Here is a 26,463-nt window from a genome sequence, read left to right on the forward strand (position 1 = left end):
TCTCCCGATTTTACTTCTTGGGCTTTTAGAAACCATAGTTTTTATCAAATTTGCATGAAATTTTAAATCTAGAAGTATTTTAGGAACATAAAGAGGTGCGCCGAAAATGGTGAATATCGGTCCATGTGCACTGATAATGAAAATTGCTTGAAACTGAATTATAGTTTCCAGATTTTACTTCTGGTAACCATTTAAATAATGGGGGTAAAAATCTACAGATGTTAGATTTTAAATCATGGCGTTATTTCATTTTCATTTCATTTTCTTGCACACTTGCACACTATGTTTATTATTCCTCTAAAACTCAAACAAATATGGTTCTTATAAATCCAGAATCTGATCTAGTCTTCATAGATAAAATCTTTGAATTTATATTCGGGAAGCGTACTGGTTGAACTGATCTGCTTGTCACCAAACCCCCTGAAATTTTCACAGGAAATTATAATATTTGATTCATGGTGGTGGGTATTTAAGATTCGGCCCGGCCGAACTTACTGCTTTATATACTTGTTTGTAATAACGTACTTAGTATGTTTTAACATGATAATATTAACATTGCACTGGAATGCATAGAGCATAACAGCGACCGAAGATAAGGCAATGTTTATCAAATTTTAAAGAATCGTCATTAACTCTTAAGCAGCTTTATAGATTGAACACGAATTTTGTTACTTGCGGTTGTTATTACATTTTTTAGTCTTTATATTACTATTAAAAAATTTCATATAAAAAGTTAAAAAAAAGTTCCTAACTCAAAAACGATTTTTTTGTTATCTCTGTATCACAAACGGCCCTTGAGAGATGGTACCCAACCATACATCCAGTGTTTCGCTTGTTGACCTAAGATTCAAAGATCTTACATATCGTGTGAAAAATGGAGTTGAAAGTGAATATAAATAAGCATTAGAAAAATTATTTTTTACTCAATCTTTAAAATGCCAATGGGAATAGAAAACAAATTAAATGTTGAAAAATTAAATAATTAAGCACAATGAAACTATTTCAGGTGGTATATTACAAACAAGTGCTCTCAACGTATGTACTTCAAAATGTAATACACAGCAAAAAATATTATTACCCTATAATAAAATGTTATATTGAAACAAGCACTTATAATCTTCCACGCCTTTGTGGAACAACTCCAATGAAATGTGTCTGATAGTTCAATATCCAGAATCTCATCATGAAGGCAAAGTTTTGATTCAACTATACACAGAACGAAAAATGTCAAACAAGTATATACCACCCTAAGTTCGGCCAGGCCGAATCTTATGTACCCTCCAACATGGATTATGTAGAAACTTTTACAAAAGACTGTCATCCACAATCGAACTACTGGGGTTGTGGTAATAAAGGGTGGTTAAAATTTCAAGGGCCGATGTTGATTTTGAATACAACACAAACTATTTGGGAAATTATTGTAATTTTATTTTATTATTCACTCAATTATGTATGGAACAAAATATCGGCAAAATGGGCGCCGCGACCACGGTGGCACACCTTCATCCGATGGTCCAAATTTTCGATGACGCTAAGGCATAATGGAGGTTCTATGCCGTTAATGTGCCGAATTATCTCATCCTTTAGCTCTTGAATTGTTGCTGGCTTATCGATGTACACTTTTTCTTTCAAATAACCCCAAAGAAAAAAGTCCAACGGTGTCAAATCACTTGATCTTGGCGGCCAATTGACATCGCCATTACGTGAGATAACACGGCCATTGAATTTGTTGCGCAAAAGAGCCATTGTTTCGTTAGCTGTGTGGCAAGTGGCACCGTCCTGCTGAAACCACATATCGTCCACATCCATATCTTCCAATTCGGGCCATAAAAAGTTCGTTATCATCTCACGATAGCGAACACCATTCACAGTAACTGCCTGACCGGTCTCATTATGCCGCCAGCCCATAAACCGCAGCAAACAGTCACTCTTTGTGGGTGCATTGGTTTTTCGACAATCACTCTTGGATTCTCATTCGCCCAAATGCGGCAATTCTGTTTATTGACGAATCCACGCAGGTGAAAATGTGCCTCATCACTGAAGATGATTTTCTTCGAAAATTGATCATCCACTGTTGCCATTTCTTGGAACCATTCTGCCCATTCACGACGTCCATGGTTCAAATTGAGTAAGTCTGAAATAGAGAAATGTCAAATAAAATTCGGAAAAAAAACTTGGCGTTTAGGTGTGGTTCACATTCAACATCGGCCCTTACAATTTAACCACCCTTTACTTGCCAATGGCAAGATAACATATCTTAAAACTTCTTCACATCGTCTTCTAAAATGTGGAAAGTTCTCTGGGAACATTTGCTATACAGCAATCCCTCGATTTACGTCGCCTCGGTTTCGTTGTTTCGATTTACTTCATCCAATTTTTTTTCCATCCAACTTCGATTTACGTTGTCGATTTTTTTTGTTCCATCCAACCTCAGTTGTTTCCAATTTTTAAGTAAAAGCAGGGGAATCCCAGTTTTTAACTCTGTACACATTTAGCATTTAATTTATTTCTATGTGTGTGTAGCTTTTCAAATTTTTGCGATAACTTTTTATAGAAATAAAAGATGACAAAATTGTCTATAGATATGAAATGTTTACAAAATTTTCTATAGAAATAAATCGAAGTAAAATTTTGACAAAAATTTCTTTGGAAATAAAATTTTGCAAAAATTTCTATAGAAATAAAATTTTGACAAAATTTTCTATAGACAAAATTTTATTTGAGAAAATTTTCTATAAAAATAAAATTTTGACAAAATTTTCTATAGAAATAAAATTTTGAAAAATTTTTCGCAGAAATAAAATTTTGACAAAATTTTCGCCGAAATAAAATTTTGACAAAATTTTCTATAGAAATAAAATTTCGTGTTTTTTTTTGTGTTGTAGTTTAGTCAACACAATGGTTTTAAAGCTGAGATCAAAACAACAAATATGATTGAAGTACAAACCCACAATAAAAAACAAAACACGAATGAAGTAAGAGGAAGCACGCTCAAAATAAACCCAGCCAACTGCACTCAAATCGATGATTTGATGGTGGCAAAGGAAAAGAGAAATGTTTGTATGAATTTATTTCGGCATAAGCCGGCTATCATAAACCTTTTTTCGGAAGGTTCAAGTGTGGTTCACCTTGGGTTTATTGAACTGCCTGAATTTATTCTGATAATTGGTTGATAGTTTTGCTGCAAATAGAGGATGCTGATGAGGAATGTGTTAATTCCGAAACGTGCGCCCATCCAACCATCTTGCAGTCTATAGGGCTTTGCCCAAATAAATTTGACAAACATACTTTTCCTCTGTTAGTTAAGCTACACATGTACGAGTAGTTTAGTCAATACATGGTTTTAAGCTGAAATCAAAAACAACAACAATGAAATAAAATTTTGACAAAATTTTCTATAGAAATACAATTTTCACAAAATTTTATATAGAAATAAAATTTTGCAATAATTTCTATAAAATTTAAATTTTGAAAAAATTTTCTATAGAAATAAAATTTTGACAAAATATTTATCGAAATAGAAATAAAAATTTGACAAAATTTTCTATCGAAGTAAAATTTTCCAACATTTTAACTTTTAATTGATATTAACTTAAATTGGAATAATGGTCCGCTGGAACGAATTTTTGGTCCAATTTTGGAAAAATGTTGGGCCAGAATAAAAATTCATTGTGGCAACGCTGGGAGTAAGTATGAACAATTTTTAATTCGCTTTACATAGTTTCGATTAACGTCGTCAAATTCCGGAACCAATCACGAAGTAAATCGAGGTATACCAAATGTGGACAAAATTTAGGCAACCGTGGGTGTCCACCTATAAGAGGTTTCACTGTATATGTATAGGGAAGTCTATAAATAATTACGAACCGATATGAACTTTTGCGCGGTAATTAGAGAGCCATAATTGAAATATGGCGGTCGCTTAATATGGGGACTATATATAATTATGAACCGATATGGATAAAATTTTGCATGGTTGTTAAAGAAAGTATACTTAGATCACGTGCCAAATTTAACCAAATCGGATGAAATTTACTCCTCCAAGAGGCTCAGGAGGTCAAATCTGTGGATCGGTTTATATGGGGCTATATATAATTATGGACCGATATGGACCAATTTTTGTATGGTTGTTAGAGAATTTTGAATTTTGCTCCTCCAAGAGGCTCCGGAGGTCAAATCTGGGAATAGGTTTATATGGGGACTATATGTAAAAGTGGTCCGATGTGGCCCATTTGCAATAACATCCGACCAAGTTTCAAGTCGATAGCTTGTTTCGTTCGGGAGTTAGCGTGGTTTCATCAGACGGACGGACATGGTTAGATCGAATCAAAATTTCACCACGATCCAATGTTGGAGGTTATACAAAGTTTCATTTTGATTGTAAAAGGTTTCATGTGAAGTGAAAGAGGTTTCATTTCACTTGAAAACGTTTTCCTTTGAAGTCAAAATGCTAAAAACATTTGCTATTGATTTTCCCATTCTCATTAAAATTTTCAAATAAAAGCACAACAAATTATTTTCCCCCAAAAGAAAGTTGAAACTAGTTTTGCACATAAAATTATTTTACAAAAAGATACAGCAACTAATTTTTCTCTTTCACAGCAAAAACTATTTTGAACAGTGCAAATGGAGAATTTCGTGCAGGTGAATTATCAGTCATTGTTGGTGCTTCAGGAAGTGGAAAGACCACGCTACTTAACCTCTTAGCACATTATCGGTAAATAGACATACTCGCATATTTTATTTTATGAAAACAACTGTTTCGATTATTTTTAAAAACATAGAAATTTCACACGACACGAGTACTCGTAGTTCTTATCAGTCGTAAGTAGCATGTGCAGTAACCAAGCATGTCGGTGGTATTAAACTTAAATTTATTTTTGAAACAAAAGCGATGAACTTGAATGCAATGACATTAGCCGAGTTTTTTCTAAAATCTTTAAAATGAAATAGAAACCAAAAAGAAAATCATAGCAAATTGGTTGAATGTCGCATACGGTTATATGTCCCAGCAAAAAAAGCGTCGCCAAAAAAGTACTGAAAATTTTCTTTTTGGATCCGGAAGTGGTGCAAAATTGACGCAGAAGCGATAAATTTAACATGGGCTTGTCATAGGACGGAAGTCCTCCATTTCAACAGCAGCACTTCTTTAGGTGTGATCCGAATTCAATGTTTTGGATGTAAATTAAAAATTCTGTGATATTCAGTCAAATAAATAATTTTTATAATTTTTTATAATTTTTAATGGATTGTAATGCTTGTCGGAAATGTTTGACCTCAAATATTTTCCAAAATTCACAATTTTTTCAGATTGTATTTAGCATTTTTTTTCGACGAAATTTAAATGATTTTAACCTATTTGAAACAAAAAAAGTTAAAATTATCCATTAAAAGTATGAAAAAACCAAGTTATAAAAAATTGAATTAAAAGAACTTCCTGGGTAGTCAAAATAAAAACTTCGTTGGGAGTTCATCTCCTTGAAGTGATTTTAAAGTTGTGCGTTTGGAAGAACTTCTAAAATTTTTTGCTGGGGTGTATCACTTACACATGATTTTCCAACAATAGGTGTAATTTCGATTTACACGGTATTTCGGTAGGTACCACTTTGGAAGATTCTGTTCTTTGACAAATGACAATGACAGAAATTTTGACATCATTTATTCAACGGATTTATCAGTATATAATAAATCCGTTGAATAAAGCGTTTCGACATTACACTGAAAAAAATATTTACGTGATATTAAAGATAACCGAACCTAAATTTTAGGATTCGGAATTTACAAAATATTAAGAACAAATTTCTTTAAAATAATGAAATTTTAATTAAAATAAAGTTTATAATCCTTGCTTTAAAAAATTGTTGTATTAAATTTAGGACACAAATTTTGTAAATTTGCGTCCCTCCGTTAAAGTCACATGTCTTTGAACTGAGACTAATTTTCCTTAAAGTAAAGAAAAACATTTTTGATTTAAAGAATTGTCCTTAGGCTAAGACTTATTTTGACGACTTAACATCTTTGGTTTAACGTTTTTTTTATACCCTCCACCATAGGATGGAGGTATATTAACTTTGTCATTCCATTTGTAACACATCGAAATATTGCTCTAAGACCACATAAAGTACATATATTCATATATACTTATATACATATCCGTGCGTCCGTCCGTCTGTTGAAATCACGCAAACTTCCGAACGAAACAAGCTATCGACTTGAAACTTGGCACAAGTAGTTGTGATGGTCAAAATTTGGTCAATATAAACTTGACGTATTTCTTTCAATTTTGCGTTTAAAAAACCTGAACATCCCTCATTTTGAAGGTGTGTGTGTGTAGAATGTTGCTCCTATTTTGATTTTAGAATTCACTCTTCAGTTGTCAAAATGCCGTCCAAGCAAGAAGAGCAGCGTATCAAAATTTTGCTCGCGCATCGCGAAAATCCGAGCTACTCGCACGCAAAGCTGGCAAAATCGCTAAAAGTTGCCAAATCAACCGTTACAAATGTAATTAAAGTGTTTGGGGAACGTTTGTCGACATCCAGGAAGTCTGGGTCGGGGGGAAATCGAAAACCGGAAGCCGCTGAGACGACAAAGAGAGTTGCCGATAGTTTCAAGCGAAACCCTAACCTCTCTCTCCGAGATGCCGCAAATAAGCTGGGTGTATCGTCTACAACCGTGCATCGAGCCAAAAAACGAGCCGGACTATCGACTTACAAGAAGGTAGTGACTCCAAATCGCGATGATAAACAAAATACGACGGCCAAAGCGCGATCCCAGAGCTGTACACGACGATGCTGACGAAGTTTGACTGCGTAGTAATGGACGACGAAACCTACGTCAAAGCCGACTACAAGCAGCTTCCGGGACAGGAGTTTTATACGGCAAAAGGAAGGGGAAAGGTAGCAGATATTTTCAAGCACATAAAACTGTCAAAGTTCGCAAAGAAATACCTGGTTTGGCAAGCCATCTGTACCTGTTGCTTGAAAAGCAGCATTTTCATAGCTTCCGGGACTGTCAACCAAGAAATGTACGTGAAAGAGTGTTTGAATAAACGTCTGCTGCCTTTTCTGAAGAAACACGGTTGTTCCGTACTGTTTTGGCTGGATTTGGCATCTTGCCATTACGGTAAAAAGGCCATGGAGTGGTATGCCGCCAACAACGTGCAGGTGGTTCCCAAGGACAAGAACCCTCCCAACACGCCAGAGCTCCGCCCAATTGAGAAATACTGGGCTATTGTCAGGCGGAACCTAAAGAATACCAAAACAAGTATAAACGGCCGTAAGTTCGGCCAGGCCGAATCTTATGTACCCTCCACCATGGATAGCGTAGAAACTTCTACGAAAGACTGTCATCCACAATCGAATTACTTGGGTTGTGGTATCTTAAATCGTTTTCTAAATTTTGAGTTAGTCCATACGTGGTATACATTAGACAAAAAGTATAAGTATGTGTAGGTAAGTCTACAAATAATTACGAATCGATATGGACTTTTGCACGGTACGTAGGGAGCCAGAAATGAAATATGGGGGTCGCTTATATGGGGGCTATATACAATTATTGATATGGATCTGAAGTCTATATATAACTATAGACCGATATGGAGCTAGTTAGGCATGGTTGTTAACGGCCATATACTAGCACAATGTACCAAATTTCAACTGACTCGGATGAAATTTGCTCCTCCAAGAGGCTCCAAAACCAAATCTCGGGATCGGTTTATATGGGGGCTATATGTGATTATGGACTGATATGGACCACTTTTGGCATGGTTGTTAAATATCATATACTACTACCACGTAAAAAATTTCAACCAGATCGGATAAATTTTGCTTCTCCAAAAGGCTCCGGAGGTCAAATCTGGGGATCGGTTTATATGGGTGCTATATATAATTATGGACTGATATGAACCAATTCCTGCATGGTTGTTGGATACCATATACTAACATCACGTACCAAATTTCAACCGAATCGGATGAATTTTGCTCTTCCAAGGGGCTCCGGAGGTCAAATCTGGGGATCGGTTTATATGGGGGCTATATATAATTATGGACCGATTTCGACAAATTTTTGCATGGGAGTTTGAGGCCATATATTAACACCACGTACCAAATTTCAACTGAATCAGATGAATTTTGGTCTTCCAAGAGGCTCCGGAGGTCAAATCTGGTGATCGGTTTATATGGGGGCTATATAAAATTATATACCGATGTGGACCAATTTTTGCATGGTTGTTAGATACCATATACTTACACCATGTACCAAATTTCAGCCGGATCGGATGAAATTTGCTTCTTTTAGAGGCCTCGCAAGCCAAATCGGGGGATCGGTTTATATGGGGGCTATATATAAGTATTGACCGATGTGGACCAATTTTTGCATGGTTGTTAGAGACCATATACTAACAACATGTACTAAATTTCAGCCGGATCGGATGAAATTTGCCTCTCTTAGAGGCCTCGCAAGCCAAATTTGGGGGTCCGTTTATATGGGGGCTATACGTAAAAGTGGACCGATATGGCCCATTTGCAATACCATCCGACCTACATCAATAACAATTACTTGTGCAAAGTTTCAAGTCGATAGCTTGTTTCGTTCGGAAGTTAGCGTGATTTCAACAGACGGACGGACGGACATGGTCAGATCGACTCAGAATTTCACCACGACCCAGAATATATATACTTTATGGGGTCTTAGAGCAATATTTCGATGTGTTACAAACGGAATGACAAAGTTAATATACCCCCCATCCTATGGTGGAGGGTATAATAATTATATATAGCCCCCATATAAACCGATCCCCAGATTTGACCTCCAGTGCCTTTTGGAGAAGCAAAATTCATCCGATCTGGTTGAATTTTGGTACGTGGTGGAAGTTGATATTTAACAACCTTGCCAAAAGTGGTCGATATTAGTCCATAATCATATATAGCCCCATATAAACCGATCCCAAGATTTGGTTTTGGAGCCTCTTGGAGGAGCAAATTTCATCCGAGTCAATTGAAATTTAGTACATTGTGCTAGTATATGGCCGTTAACAACCATGCCTAACTAGGTCCATATCGGTCTATATTTAAATATAGCCTCAGATAAATCGATCACACAAAAATTGGTTCATATCAAGTTCATAATTGTATATAGCCGCCCATATAAGCGACCCCCATATATCAATTCTGGCTCCCTACGTACCGTGCAAAAGTCCATATCGATTCGTAATTATTTGTAGACTAACCTACACATACCTTTTTTGTCTAATTTAGACCATGGACTAACTCACAATTTAGAAAACGATTTAAGATACCACAACCCAAGTAATTCGATTGTGGATAACAGTCTTTCGTAGAAGTTTCTACGCAATCCACGGTGAAGGGTGCATAAGATTCGGCCTTGCCGAACTTACGGCCATATATACTTGTTTGGAAATAAGAAAACATTTTTTACTTTGAAGTATCCGTTATAATTTGGATTTTAAACTAGCATTTGTTTGTACGTGAGTACCATTATTAATAAATCGCGAAAAGAGAATGAACATTTGATAAATGAAATCTGTATCCTAATTTTAATTTTATTGGTCCTAGATTTAAAGCCAGATAGGTCGCTTAAAAAATTCTTTATTTTCAAGAAGCGGCATCTTTGGCTCGGAATCAATACAAAAATCCTTAAGGGAAGGTCAAAATCTTTAAATCCAAGTAAACTTTTTTTGAGTGTACAGGTGCGCACAAGAGTAATATTTTACTCACGCTTATGCACACTCACGACGGAAAAATCTTACTCACGCACGATATTGTCTGGCAGGACTCACGCTCACGCACACTCATGTGCACAACTCTACTCGACATCGGTGTAGTCAACAAGCAAAATAATGACATTTGGGGGGTCGGAAAGCCCTATATGTATTGTAACCGACTCCAGATTGCAAACATTTCTAAACCGCTTGTCTGACAGGTTTATTCCAATTCCAAATGAACTGTCATTTTATTGTTTGCAAGCTTATGAAAGCATTTTGATCTATTGCATTCACAAACAAGGTTATTCATGATAAAGTTCAAGCACGATAGTGTGAATTATATTTGGCTAGAAAAATAAGAATGGTTATCACTTAAATGTGAATACATTTTTTTGTTTTTCGTATCAGTGTCCGCTACCGTGATACTGGCAGTCTCGCATCGCATCCAAAAAATGGACGAAAAAACCGGTAACAACACCAGAAATTATCCAAAATCTGAAGGGTAGATTTAATCAAAATCCCCGCCATAGTGGTAGAAAACTTTCTCGTGAGCTGAAGATATCGCAAGGAAAGATGCAACACATATTAAGAAATGAGCATGGCTTAATAGCTTCTTCATTGAAGCCAAAAAGTGCAAGAGATCACCGATGCAAAAAAAAAAATAGGCTGGAAAGACCCAAGGAGTTGCTTCGAGAGTAGCGACGTAATGTTAGACTTTCATGCCTGGCCGTCTTCGGAGAGTAAGGTTAGCACAAAAACTACCAATGTTTCGATCAACCCATTCCCGGCGCTTCGGGCCAAAATACAGCAGGGTCACTTTCTTGCATTCTAAGACGGCGGCCATAATTCATGCTGACTAGTGATGATAAACTGGAGGTGGGGGTGGTGATGGACGGTGTAGTGTCAACTGGTGGTGGTGAAGCGGCGTTGGAGATGGTGTAGTGCCGACTGTCGTCCTCATGCCTGTCGTCATCATGTCTGTCTTCCCTTGTTGTCGGCCATACTAGCACTCGGATGATGAGAACGAATCGCGTATGCGGACGAACCGAGTAAGCAGACGAACTGCGAATGCAAACGAGTCGCGTATGGGTTCGAACTGCGTATGCAAACGAATCGCGATACGGACTAACCGCGTAAGCAGATGGTCTCCGTATGCCAACGATCCTCGTTAGGTGGGTGCTAGTATAACCTGGGAAGAAAGGGTGGTAGGATTTGATAGAGATTGTGGTCGGATGGGGAATGGATGCGAAAGAATCACTTTATATAAATGGGTGGATGCGAACGAATCGCGTTAGGATAAATCGTATGTTGCTCTCCGAAGTTCGGGCTGCGGAAATAATTCTGCAACTTTTGAACGGATTAAGATATCAACAAAATTTTTTCTTTGTGTGAAAGCTGAGTTGTTTTCCTCTAAGCTTTGTGTGTCCCTAGTGGGTCCACGGGCTGACCTGTAGGCGCCGAAAGTTGGTCATCTCGGGGGGCTATGAAATTTTAACTGTCAACTCCGCAATTTTGAACCGATTTAGATAATTTTTTCTTTGCTGATAGAAAGCTCTACAAAAAAGTTCGTGTGCAATTATCTTTTACGTTCGCCAGATATGGGCCCCACAATTTATTTTTTGCAAAATTTTGACACAGTGTGGTCAGTAATTTGAACTTAGAAGTACCTAACATATGTGCATTAAGCTAAAAGTTGTAAAGTCCACAAATTAGAATTAAAAAAAAAAAAAAAAAACAAGTATATACGGCGGTAAGTTCGGCCAGGCCGAACTTAGAAACTTCTTCTAAACACTGCCATCCACAATCGAATTACTTAAGTTGCGGTAACGCTTGCCGATGGCAAGGTATCTTAAAACCTCCTAACACCGTCTTCTAAATTGTATGAAAGTCCATACGTGGTATATATTAAATCAAAAAAGATCGATCAAATACGTATATAATTTAGTTTGAAAAAATTTTCTGTAGACATAAAATGTTGACAAAATTTTCTATAGACATAAAATTTGACAAAATTTTCTATAGAAATAAAATTTTGACAAAATTTTCTATAGAAATAAAATTTTAACAAAATTTTCTATATATTCTATATTTTGACAAAATTTTCTATAGAAATAAAATTTTAACAAAATTTTCTATAGGCATAAAATTTTAACAAAATTTTCTATAGACATAAAATTTTGACAAAATTTTCTATAGACATAAAATTTTGACAAAATTTTCTGTAGAAATAAAATTTTGACAAAATTTTCTATAGACATAAAATTTTGACAAAATTTTCTATAGACATAAAATTTTGACAAAATTTTCTATAGACATAAAATTTTGACAAAATTTTCTATAGAAATAAAATTTTCACAAAATTTTCTATAGAAGTAAAATTTTAACCAAATTTTCTATAGAAATAAAATTTTAACAAAAATTTCTATAGAAATAAAATTTTCACCAAATTTTCAATAGAAATAAAATTTTGACAAAATTTTCTATATAAATACAATTTTGACAAAATTTTCTATAGAAATAAAATTTTAACAAAATTTTCTATAGAAATAAAATTTTGACAAAATTTTCTACAGAAATAAAATTTTCTATAGAAATAATATTTTGACAAAATTTTCAATAGAAATAAAATTTTGGTAGATTATGATTATGAACCGAATAAAATTTTAACAAAATTTTCTATAGAAATAAAATTTTGACAACATTTCTATAGAAATAAAATTTTGGTAGATTATTTTTGGGGATCGGCTATATATAACTATAGACCGATATGGACCAATTTTGGCATGGTTGTTAGCGGCCATATACTAGTGCAATGTATCAAATTTCACCACGTACCATATTTTAACCGGATCGGATGAATTTTACTCTTCCAAGAGGCTCCGGAGGTCACATCTGGAGAACGTTTTATATGGGGGCTATATATAATTATGGACCGATGTGGACCAATTCTGGCACGGTTGTTAAAGATCATATACTGACACCATGTTCCAAATGTCAACCGGATTGGATGAAATTTGCTTCTCTTAGAGACTCCGCAAGCTGGGGATCGATTTATATGGGGGGTATATATAATTATGGGCCGATGTGGACCAATTGTTGTATGGTTGTTAGAGACCATATACCAACACCATGTACAAAATTTCAGCAAGATCGGAAGAAATTTGCTTCTCTTTGAGGCTCCGCAAGCCAAATCTGGGGATCGGCTTATATTGGGGCTATATATAATTATGGACCGATGTGGACCAATTTTTGCATGGTTGTTAGAGACCATATACCAACACCATGTACCAAATTTCAGCTGGATCGGATGAAATATGCTTCTGTTAGAGGCTCCGCAAGCCAAATCTGAGGGTCCCTTTGTATGGGGCTGTACGTAAAAGTGGACCGATATGGCCCATTTGCAATACCATCTGACCTACATCTATAACAACTACTTGTGCCAAGTTTCAAGTCGATGGCTTGTTTCGTTCAGAAGTTAGCGTGATTTCAACAGACGGACAGACGAACATGCTCAGATCGACTCAGAATTTCACTACTACCCAGAATATATATACTTTATGGGGTCGTAGATCAATATTTCGATGTGTTACAAACGGAATGACAAAGTTAATATACCCCCCATCCTATGGTGGTACATTAAAAAAAAAAGTGAACTCTATATTTCTCTAAAGCCAATTTACCTTTATTTTAGTTCATGGAATTATTATGTTTGGAGAAAGTTTCCTCTACTCTAATAATTTCTTGTGTACGTTAGTTAAATTAACTAAAACCGTGGAAAAAAATATGCACAAATGAAGCATAAAGATTAACTAAATTCGTGTCTTCTACAAAATAGTTCAATATTTCTTTAAATTTGTAAATTTTACTACAAATGCGTTCATCATGAACTTCGTATGTCACTAAAGACATTCTTGCAATTTTGAACTCCAATTTTTTCCATCAAACTACAAAATTTTCTTTAACAAGTGAAAAAACTTAATTATGTCTAATACATTTTCTTGAATTTGTCGAAAAATAATTACTTATTTTTATGACATCGGCGTGATGCCAGCGTTTGTTATACTGTTTAGTTAAAATTTTCTAAAAATATGCAAAATTTTCTAAAATTAACCAAAATTTTTCTTCCTGGTTGGTTCACTGTTTTTTCAGTGTATAAAAAAATAGGCTGGAAAGAGGTAAGGAGTTGCTTCGAGAGTAGCGACGTAATGTTGGACTTTCACGCCTGGGCGTTTTCGGAAAGTAAGCTTAGCACAAAAAATACCAAAGTTTCGATCAACCCATTCCCGGCGCTTCGGGATAAAATACAGCAGAGCCACTTTCTTGCATTGTAAGACGGCGGCCATAATTCATGCTGACTAGTGATGATAAACTGGTGGTGGGGGTGGTGATGGACGGTGTAGTGCCAACTGGTGGTGGTGATGCGGCGTTGGAGACAGTCGTCCTCATGCCTGTCTTCCCTTGTTGTCGGCCTCTGACTTCTGTAAATAGAAGAGGAATTGGAGAGAATTCGGCTATACTAGCACTTGGATGATTAGAACGAATCGCGAATGCGAACGAGTCGCGTATGCGTTCGAACTGCGTATGCAAACGAATCGCGATACGGACTAACCGCGTAAGCAGATGGACTCCCTATGCAAACGAACCTCGTTAGGTGGGTGCTAGTATAACCTTAGGAGGAAGGGGTGGGAGGATTTGATAGCGATTTTGGTCGGCTAGGGAGTGGATGCGAAAGAATCGATTTATATAAATGGGTGGATGCGAACGAATCGCGTTGGGATGAATCGTATGTTGCTTTCCGAAGTTCGGGCTGCGGACTGTGCCATTCGCTTAGTCTTCTTCCAGCTTCGGGTGATTCATGCCATCGTCTCGAAAACCCCCAAATCTTAAGCCGATAGTAATTACAATCCAACGAGATTTTAAAATTAAGATCTTGTGATTTCACATCTGGCTATTACTCCTTTGAGGCCATTTACTCAGGTCACCATCAACAACAAAATGCAATTTCATAATTTTCATTTCTTTTTAAACCTTCAAGGATACATGGGAAATTGACGAATTATTATATTTTCAGAATTCGTACAAATGACGGTGATATCATTGTCAATGGTAAAAGTCGTAATCTACACACATTTCGTCAGCTGTCACGTTACGTTACGCAGGACGAAAACCTCATACCATGTTTTACGGTTCTTGAAGCCATGACGTTTGCCTCGTATTTACAGTTGGGGAGCCACATCAGCAAAGATAATAGAAAAACCATTATAAACGATATGCTGGATATATTTCATCTTAACCAAACCATCAACACATTGATATCGGATATCTCTAGCGGAGAAAGGAAACGTCTTAGCATTGCCCTGGAATTAATTGGTAATCCCGCCGTATTATTATTAGATGAGCCTACAACGTAAGTTTTGTTTTCTTCCTTCCGTCCGTCCATCCATATTGAAACTTACATATAAACACACTTTATGCCAACCATTTAGAGGTTTGGATGAATTTACCGCCTTCCAATGTATACGAATCTTCAAGGAATTGGCAAAATGCGGACACACCATTATTTGTTCCCTACATAGCCCTTCTGCTAAATTATCCCAAATGTTTGATAAGGTCTACGTTATGTCACGTGGCGAATGTATCTATCAGGGATCTGTGAATAATATACTTCCCTATTTGGAAGAATTTAATTTATCCTGCCCCATAACACATAATCCTTTGGATTTTAGTAAGCATTTATAAATAGAATTATGCTAAAAAAAATAGTTTTGTTTTAATTGGTCCTTCGATTTGTTTCAGTAATAGATGTATCTACTAATACCTATGGTGATTATCAATGTGAGATGACTCGTGAAATTGGGAATGGTGATATCACGGAATGGTTGCCTTATTTGTCAAGATTTGAACCCAAGCTTTCTAGCAACTATATGCACCTATTCGATATGCAGGATATGAGGGTATCAACATCTAAAAAATCCCAGCGTAGTCGACAATGTTCTTGGTGGTTGGAGTATCAATGGCTTTTATTGCGATTCGTGCAACAAATGTGGAGGGAGAAGGTAACTATTGAACAATACTCAGAACTACTAATTTATGGTACAAAAATCATTACGATAAACGTACTATCTTGTACTTTTAATAATGAGGCTTAGTTTTTAGCTTATACTTATTGTTCTCGCTGGATTATATCACTTCACTGAAAAGCAAGCTTGCCCGGTTCGAAAAATTTTGCTTTGAACTAATGATTTCGGTATTGATTCTAAAGAAGCAGAGAATTGAAGTCTTTAAGGGTAACGTCCGACTTGGCAAATATCTGACCAAAATGAGTGTCAACCTTTTCTTATGGACCATTTTCGAAATATCTGAATACCGTTTTTGGAAAAAACTCCTATCGTGATTTTCTATCTATATATATAAAATTCAATCTATGTTTGTTTATTTGTTTGTTTGATTGTTTGTTTGTTTGTATGTTCCGAGTTGGGGCGTTCATGTGGTGAAAATAGGGTACCTCATTTTTTGACACATGGTCGCGGAGTGGGACCACCCCTTTGTCGGACTTTTTGAAAATGTGACCAAAGTTGACCGATCTGCTTGAAATTTTTATTGAAGGTTGGGGTTGGCATCTAGACGAAGATCCGCAACTTTATATTTCGATATTTGTGGCGGAGGGGGACCCCTCTTTGTTCCAATTTTTTTTAAGTACAGTGAAAAAAACTAAAATTCTCTAAATTATCAGAGAACATGCGGTGAGGTTATGGAATTAATATGGGGTACCTCATGATTTCATATGTGGACGGGGAGGGGGACCTCTCCCTGGCCCTACTTTTTGAAACTTGTAACAAAATTATGCGATTTGCTTGAAATTTTCATTGAATGTTGGGGTTGGCATCTGGACAAAAATCCGCTACATTATTTTTTGATATTTGGTCGGGGAGGGGGACCACCCCTTTGCCCGAGTTTTTTTTTTAAGTACAGTGAAAACAAAACTAAACTCCCCCGTCTGAAATTTTACGGAAAAAATGGGTGAGTTTATGAAACTTATATCAGGTTCCTAATTTTTTATTAAAAATAAAGGGGCATAGGGAGACACCCGCTTCTCTTAAGTACATACAGAGAAACAATTAAACTTTACCGAGTTACTTGAAATTTACAGAGAACTGGGGAGAGGTTACGGATTTAATAGTTGATACCTGATTTTGTGTTATTTGGACGGAAGGGAGGCCGCCCCTTTTGGCTTATAATTTGCTTGACATTTTCTGGGACGTTTACAAAAGATACGTTACATCACTTTTCGATATTTGATCGGGAACTGCAAAAAAAACAAAAATTCTTAAGTTTTCTTGAAATTTACAAAGGCAGTGGTGGAAGGTTATGAACGAAGAGGCAACCTTCCTTGCCCCACACTTGAAGGAAAGTTTCAAGAATTTTCAGGGAAGGGTAGGGGTGCTATTCACTACGGTGTTTGTCGATATTGTATCGGGGAAAGTGACGTCCCTTTAAAACAATAGAGCAAAATTTAAACATCTCCGATCTACTTGAAATTCACAGGGAACGTGGGAGGAGGTGATTAAATTTATACATGATTTTTAAATTAGTATACGATTTTTCGATATCTGGTTGGGGAAGGGGAAAATTGAAATAAACTTTGTTGATTTACTTCGATAGAATTTATAGGGACCATTGAGTAGTTGTGAAATTAATATAGGGTACGTGATAGTCCGATATCAGGTCGGAGTAGAGCGCTTTTATACCCTCCGTCATAGGATGGGGGTATATTAACTTTGTCATTCCGTTTGTAACACATCGAAATATTGCTCTAAGACCCCATAAAGTATATATATTCTGGGTCGTGGTGAAATTCTGAGTCGATCTAAGCATGTCCGTCCGTCCGTCTGTTGAAATCACGCTAACTTCCGAAACAAGCTATCGACTTGAAACTTGGCACAAGTAGTTGTTATCGATGTAGGTCGGATGGTATTGAAAATGGGCCATATCGGTCCAATTTTACGTATAGCCCCCATATAAAGGGGCCCTCAGATTTGGCTTGCGGAGCCTCAAAGAGAAGAAAATTTTATCCGATCCGGCTGAAATTTGGTACATGGTGTTGGTATATGGTCTCTAACAACCATGCAAAAATTGGTCCACATCGGTCCATAATTATATATAGCCCCCATATAAACCGATCCCCAGATTTGGCTTGCGGAGCCTCAAAGAGAAGCAAATTTCATCCGATCCGTCTGAAATATGGTACATGATATTGGCATATGGTCTCTAACAGCCATGAAAGAATTGGTCAACATCGGTCCATAATTATATATAGACCCCATATAAACCGATCTCCAGATTTGGCTTGCGAAGCCTCAAAGAGAAGCAAATTGCATCCGATCCGGCTGAAATTTGGTACATGGTATTGGTATATGGTCTCTAACAACCGTGCAAAAATTGGTCCACATCGGTCCATAATTATATATAGCGCCCATATAAACCGATCCCCAGATTTGGGTTGCGGAGCTTCAAAGAGAAGCAAATTTCATCCGATCCGCCTGAAATTTGGTACATGATATTGGTATATGGTCTCTAACAGCCATGAAAAAATTGGTCCACATCGGTTCATAATTATATATAGCCCCCATATAAACCGATCCCCAGATTTGGCTTGCGAAGTCTCCAAGAGAAGCAAATTTCATCCAATCCGGTTGTAATTTGGAACATGGTGTTAGTATATGAACTTTAACAACCGTGCCAGATATAAAACGTTCTCCAGATGTGACCTCCGGAGCCTCTTGGAGGAGCAAAATTCATCCGATCCGGTTCAAATTAGGAACATGGTGTTAGTATATGGTCGCTAACAACCATACCAAAATTGGTCCAATCACACAAAAATTGGTCCATATCGGTTCATAATCATGGTTGCCACTAGAGCCAAAAATAATCTACCAAAATTTTATTTCTAAAGAAAATTTTGTCAAAATTATATTTCTAGAGAAAATTTTGTTAAAATTTTATTCGGTTCATAATAAAATGTTCATCATTGTCAAAATTTTATTTCTATAGAAAATTTTGTTCAAATTTTATTCGGTTCATAATCATGGTTGCCACTCGAGCCAAAAATAATCTACCAAGATTTTATTTCTATAGAAAATTTTGTCAAAAGTTTTTTTCTATAGAAAATTTTGTTAAAATTTTATTTCTGTAGAAATTTTTGTCAAAATTTTATGTCTACATTGTCAAACTGAATTATATACGTATTGGATCGATCTCTTTTTAATTTAATATATACCACGTATGGACTTACATACAATTTAGAAGATGGTGTTAGGAGGTTTTAAGATACCTTGCCATCGGCAAGCGTTACCGCAACTTAAGTAATTCGATTCTGGATGGCAGTGTTTAGAAGAAGTTTCTACGCAATCCATGATGGAGGGTACATAAGCTTCGGCCTGGCCGAACTTACGACCGTATATACTTGTTTTTTTCTTAAATTGAAAGTGCAGGGTTGTCCGTAAATGGGAACTCGGTACATAATTTTATGATTTTTGCATAGGCTTCTGCCAGACTTCTTTTTAGTAAATAACTTAAATATACATGAAAGTGGCAGCCAACGTAAAGGGTGCATCATTTTCTAACATTTTAGCAAATGTTTATGTGGTAAAAGTTTTTACTGCTTTTGCTTTCTCCGATTTATTAGATGGGAAACATTAATTCTTTGTATGTTATTATAATATAGTGCTTAATTTTCAGATATGTTGAGTAGAAGGATACCTTTCCTTGACAAACCACACTTAAAATTCACAAGAAATATAGAAGATTGTCCAACTACTTGTATACAGAACATTATTTAAAAAAATTGGAGGAAAGGGTACACCCTTTCCCCGACATTTTTTAAGACGAACCGTTTTACATATGCATATCCGCCGTATTTGTACCTATAAACGAAAAAGCAAGTAGTCCGATTTGTTTGAAAGAATTCAAATCTTTTCGAATTTGTTTTTAGCACGAAGGATATGGTTGACAAAGTTAACGGAAAATGTTCCTACAAATACGCTTCGGAAGGCGCAACGATGCGGGCCGGGTTACGCTAGTATCAAATATAAGCTGAAAATGTTTACTGGCTGGACTGTGGCGAGGAATTCTGTTTCGATTTCTGTCAAATATTTATCCAGTGTGGCCGTAATGTAAGACGCAATGCTCTTTAATATTTGTGTTTTGCGTAGTTGATTCTAGGAAACAAATTTTAATACGATGTTCGTTTTTATACCCTCCACCATAGGATGGAGGTATATTAACTTTGTCATTCCGTTTGTAACACATCGAAAGACCACATAAAGTATATATATTCTGGGTCGTGGTGAAATTCTGAGTCGATCTGAGCATGTCTGTCTGTTGAAATCACACTAACTTCCGAACGAAACAAGCTATCGACTTGAAACTTGGCACAAGTAATTTTTATTGATGTAGGTCAGATGGTATTGCAAATGGGCCATATCGGTCCACTTTTACGTATAGCCCCAAAGTTGGCTTGCAGACCCTCTAAGAGAAGCAAATTTCATCCGATGCGGCTGAAATTTGGTACATGGTGTTACTATATGGTCTCTAACAACCATGCAAAAATTGATCCGCATCGGTCAATACTTATATATAGCCCCCATATAAACCGATCCCCCGATTTGGCTTTTGGAGCCTCTAAGAGAAGCAAATTTCATCCGATCCGTCTGAAATTTGGTACATGGTGTTAGTATATGGTCTTCAACACCCATGCAAATATTGGTCTACATCGGTCCATAATTATATATAGCCCCCATATAAACCGATCCCCAGATTTGGCTTGCGGAGCCTCTAAGAGAAGAAAATTTCATTCGATCCGGTTGAAATTTGGTACATGATGTTAGTATATGGCCTCAAACACCCATGCAAAAATTGGTCGAAATCGCTCTATAATTATATATAGCCCCCATATAAACCGATCATCAGATTTGACCTCCGGAGCCTCTTGGAAGACCAAAATTCATCTGATTCGGTTGATATTTGGTACGTGGTGTTAATATATGGCCTCAAACACCCATGCAAAAATTGGTCGAAATCGGTCCATAATTATATATAGCCCCCATATAAACCGATCCCCAGATTTGACCTCCGGAGCCCCTTGGAAGAGCAAAATTCATCCGATTCGGTTGAAATTTGGTACGTGATGTTAGTATATGGTATCCAACAACCATGCAGGAATTGGTTCATATCAGTCCATAATTATATAGAGCTCCCATATAAACCGATCCCCAGATTTGACCTCCGGTGTCGTTTGGAGAAGCAAAATTCATCCGATCTGGTTGAAATTTGGTACGTACATGATATTTAACAACCATGCCAAAAGTGATCCATATTAGTCCATAATCATATAAATCGATCCCGAGATTTGGTTTTGGAGCCTCTTGGAGGAGCAAATTTCATCCGAGTCAGTTGAAATTTGGTACATTGTGCTAGTATATGGCCGTTAACAACCATGCCTAACTAGGTCCATATCGGTCTATAGTTATATATAGCCCTCAGATAAATCGATCCCCAATCACACAAAAATTGGTCCATATCAAGTTCATAATTGTATATAGCCCCCATATAAGCGACCCCCATATATCAATTCTGGCTCCCTACGTACCGTGCAAAAGTCCATATCGAGTCGTAATTATTTGTAGACTTACCTACACATACCTTTTTTGTCTAATATATACCACGTATGGACTAACTCACAATTTAAAAAAACGATTTAACCCTTTCACTACCGAAATAAGCCTAAGGTTAAAAACTTTAATTTTTCTTCTGTTTTTACTAGTACTAACAGCATGTAAAACAAAACTTGTCATGTTGAGATCCTACCTTCAAGAGCTATATGAGCTTGTTCTGAAAATTTGATTCTTGAATTGTGATCAAATGGCCTTACGAAAAGAAGTGCTATTTGGTATATAATATTTTTCAAAGTGTGAGAAAAAATACAAAAAAGAACCCGGAAGCTCTGTGCAAAATGGGTGCCGCGCGAGCTCACATTTGACCAAAAACAACAACGTGTTGATGATTCTGAGCGGCGTTTGCAGCTGTTAACTCGTAATACACCCGAGTTGTTCCGTCGATACGTGACAATGGATGAAACATGGCTCCATCACTACACTCCTGAGTCCAATCGACAGTCGGCTGAGTGGACAGCGACCGGTGAACCGTCTCCGAAGCGTGGAAAGACTCAAAAGTCCGCTGGCAAAGTAATGACCTCTGTTTTTTGGGATGCGCATGGAATAATTTTTATCAATTTTCTTGAGAAGGGAAAAAACATCAACAGTGACTATTATATGGCGTTATTGGAGCGTTTGAAGGTCGAAATCGCGGCAAAACGGCCCCATATGAAGAAGAAAAAAGTGTTGTTCCACGAAGACAACGCACCGTGCCACATGTCATTCAGAAAAATGGCAAAAATTCATGAATTGGGCTTCGAATTGCTTCCCCACCCACCGTATTCTCCAGATCTGACCCCCAGCGACTTTTTCTTGTTCTCAGACCTCAAAAGGATGCTCGCAGGGAACAAATTTGGCTGAAATGAAGAGGTGATCGCCGAAACTGATGTCTATTTTGAGGCAAAACCGAAGGAGTACTACCAAAATGGTATCAAAAAATTGGAAGGTCGTTATAATCGTTGTATCGTTCTTGAAGGGAACTATGTTGAATAATAAAAACGAATTTTGACAAAAAAAATGTGTTTTTCTTTGTTAGACCGGGGACTAATCAGCCAACCTGTTATATGGGAGTTATTATGTACCTCCATTTACCATTTTACTCCAATTGTTAATACATTTTCTCCAAATGTTTTCATACCACGGTTAGTATAGATTTATCAATTATGTTATGATTAAAAACAAGTGAGGAAAGTCTAAAGTCGGGCGGGGCCGACTATATTATACCCTGCACCACTTTGTAGATCTAAATTTTCGATACCATATCACATCCGTTAAATGTGTTGGGGGCTATCCCCCAAATACATACATTTAAATATCACTCGATCTAGACAGAATTTGACTTCTACAAAATCTATAGACTCAAAATTTAATTTTTTGTGTACTTTGCACACAAAAATACATCAACAGACAGACAGACGGACAGACAGACAGACAGACAGACGGACATCGTTAAATCGACTCAGAATTTAATTCTAAGACGATCGGTATACTAAACGATGGGTCTCAGACTTTTCCTTCTTGGCGTTACATACAAATGCACAAACTTATTATACCCTGTACCACAATAGTGGTGAAGGGTATAATAAATGTTTCAAAGTTCGTCGCTTATTTCATACGCCTATCGTTCGCAGCTTTTAAAATTCGCCTGTTCCGAATTTTTAAAAGCATACTTTTGTAATATTGATTACAATCCCTACGCAGGATATTATTCAAGCTCTACACTGTTTTTAGGCAAATTTCAAACTGAGAATAATGGCTCACATTGCAAGCTCCATAGTAATTGGTCTAATTTTCTACAACGTTCCACGAAATGCTCGATACAGTCTATTCAACTACTTTCTGGCAATAGCTTTTATAACGGGAGCAATATTTTTGGCAATGGCTCCTATGTTGGCCACAGGTAAGCCTTTATCCATTTAGTTCTAAAATTGTATCTTAAATTCTATTCGCAGTCCCCAGAGATATACAATTCATGCGTAGAGAGTACTACAATCAATGGTATCGTTTGAGTTCCTATTTCCTGGCCATGGTAACAGCTCAGTTAATAATTTTGGGTCCAATGTCGATTGTGTTTGCTGTCATAATTTATTTTATCACTGGTCAACCTATGGAATTGGACCGTCTGCTATTACTCGTATTCATATCAATGTTAACCTCTTTGGTATCATCCACCTTTGGATTGTTGTTGGGTACTGCCTTCAAAGGATTGGTAAGATTATAAATACAAAACAAAATTTGTGATTATTTTCGAAATGATATGTAACGATACTGTTCTTTTTCTTTTAAACTCTAGTATGTTCTGTTTCTGGGACCTATGGGTATAGCCATTATGCTCTTGTTCACTAATTTGGCCTCTAAAGGTGGAGAACTTCCCATGATTTATAAAATTTTAATGTATGGCAGTTTTATGAGACACACTTTGGAAGGAGTTTTGGTACCATTATTGGGCAACGATCATCCAGATTTTCCTTGCCCACATTGTGAGTGGGTATTTACCATCAATAAACCTGAATATGTTTTAAAACTCCTGGGATGTTCCGACATCAGCTATGTTCGGGCTGTTATAGTATTAACTACAATGACAATGATGTTCTGTTTATTAGCATTTTGCATATTGAAATTCCGCTTAGAATTCAAACAAAATTCTAGAAAGAAATAAATTTGTATACCCTAAATTTCATGGTGGTCAGGGTTTAATGCGAAAAAAATGTGCCTACCAAAAATATTGATTTTAGACCCCATAAAATATATACCGATCGACTCAGAATCACCTTGGTGTCGGTCCATCCGTCTGTTCACGTATTTATTGTTCGCAGGATTCCTTAAACTCAAACAATGGTATATAAAATTACAATGTGCCAAATTTGACGACGTTTGGTGGGAACAAAAGCGCAATGTGACCCTCATTGTCGAAATCTGGCGATATATATATGGGAGCTATAACTAATTTTGATCCAAATTCAATAGCGTTTCCTTGCGCCAACGAAGCGCCATGTACCAAATTTCATTAAAATTGGTTAATAAATGCGACCGGAATCCTTCGAACAACGAACGGACGGACACCTAGGGCTAGATCAGGAGGTCGATATATATTTTATGCGGTCTAAAATCAATATTTCTGGTAGGCACTTTTTTGGCAGATCAAAGTTATTATGACCTGACTGTTAGTCAGTTATTGTGACCTGGGTATAATGAAATTGTGATTTTGGTATAAAAAGTTTTTTTTTGTTTATAGAAAAAATAAAATGAAATGAAATTAATTTTTACTAACACTGATATTTTTCTCGGGGAGTAAGAATTTAAAAATAATAAATAATTTTTCATTCACTGATAATAAAGAATTCATCAAAAAAAAACCAAAACCTAACTAAATCCAGTTTTCCTAAAATTTTCCAGTTCTCCCTATAAAAAGCTTACCATCCCAGCAAAAAAAATGTGGAAATTCTTCCAAAGGCATGACTTTAAAAGCACTTCCAGAAGATGCACTCCCAATGATGTTCTTTATTTACCTACCCAGGAAGTTATTTTAATTCAATTTTTTATAACTTGGTTTTTTCATACTTTTAATAGGTAATTTTAATTTTCTTTGCTTCAAATAGGTTAAAAACAAAGTAAGAATTTATAAAATGGTACAAATCATTTATCGAAAAAAAATGCTAAATCCAATCTGAAAAAATTGTGAATTTTTGAATATATTTGAGGTCAAACGTTTCCGACAAGCGTTAGAATCCATTAAAAATTATAAAAATTAAATTAATCACAGAAATTTTATACCCTCCACCAGGGCTGTGGAGTCGAGCCAATTTTGCTCGACTCCGACTCCAGCATTTTTCATCAGCTCGACTCCGAATCCGACTTCGGAGTCGACTCCGGGTAATATAACTAAATCTCATTTTAATACCACTAATTTGTAGTTATATTGTGGTAGTACCGTAAGTGGATCGATATAAAGTATCGTATTTATTTATGTGTGCAGAAAAGGTCTTAATTTCCCATTAGATGCCAATTGAACTCTATATTTCAAATTTAGGGCAATGTTTAATAAATAAAATAATGATATAAATACATATCATAATATGAGAAGATACCAACAGTATATGTATTTGTGGACCAAAATTATTGATACTATCTCAAATCCTTTAAATTTGTTGCGAGCTATATATTTATAGGTTTATATTCCCATATGCATGAATTTGAATCTGAATCTATTTAGGCAAAATTGTATATACTTCTACAAAATCTATGTACTTAAAATTTAAAACTAACGTTATGGGACGTAACCATAAGCGTAGGAAGGCCTCTGGGGAGGGGGCTTAGACCCCCCCAGAAAAATTTTAGCCCCCCGCAGAATTTGAAACTCTATTTATGATTTTCCATTTTTCAATAAATGTCAAAAGTTTTTTTTTTAAATATTTATAAATATTAAACAAGTATATACAATCGCACAAAGTTCCGCTAAAGACTTTCATGAACAATCGAATTACTTGGGTTGTGGTAGCAGTTGCCGATGGCAATGTTTGAAGTCAGATATTTATGAAATAAAGCTGTGGTTGAACTTATGATTGATTTAGTTTAGTCAATTTAATTAAAAAAATAGTAATTGATATTAAAACTATTCTTTCATAAATTAATATCTTAATAATGCTGCGAAAAAGCGTTGCCAAAAAGTAGTGAAAATGTTCTTTTTGGGTCCAGAAGTGGTGCAAAATTGGCGGAGAAGCAATGAATGTAATATGAGCTTGTCATAGGACAAATGTCCACCGTTTCAACAGCCGTTGCAATGAATTTGCATCACTTCTTAAGGTGAGATCCGAATTCAGTGTTTTGAATGTGAATTAAAAAATTTTGTGATATTTTCCCAAATAAATAATTTTTATATAGATTTTATGATTTTTAATGCATTCTGACGCTTGTTTGAAACGTTTTTCCTCGAATAATTTCCAAACTTATCGATTTTTCTATAATGGATTTAGCAGTTTTGTGGCAAAATTTGAATAATTTGTACCAATTTATTTATTGGTACTCTTTTTT

At 36.1% G+C, this 26,463-nt stretch overlaps 1 protein-coding gene across 1 annotated transcript; it reads left to right on the forward strand.

Moving 5' to 3' along the window:
• The first annotated feature begins 650 nt into the window (after positions 1–650).
• Positions 651–24,692, forward strand: LOC142240574 (ATP-binding cassette sub-family G member 4-like). The gene is made up of 8 exons (XM_075312267.1): positions 651–886; positions 4,603–4,717; positions 14,793–15,128; positions 15,208–15,446; positions 15,518–15,777; positions 23,164–23,332; positions 23,385–23,641; positions 23,726–24,692. The coding sequence occupies exons 1-8, from the start codon at positions 802–804 to the stop codon at positions 24,089–24,091; spliced, it is 1,827 nt and encodes a 608-aa protein (XP_075168382.1). The 5' UTR covers positions 651–801; the 3' UTR covers positions 24,092–24,692.
• The last annotated feature ends 1,771 nt before the right edge of the window (positions 24,693–26,463 follow it).

The sequence above is a fragment of the Haematobia irritans genome, chromosome 5, assembly GCF_050003625.1.
Source record: "Haematobia irritans isolate KBUSLIRL chromosome 5, ASM5000362v1, whole genome shotgun sequence".
Lineage (NCBI taxonomy): Eukaryota > Metazoa > Arthropoda > Insecta > Diptera > Muscidae > Haematobia > Haematobia irritans.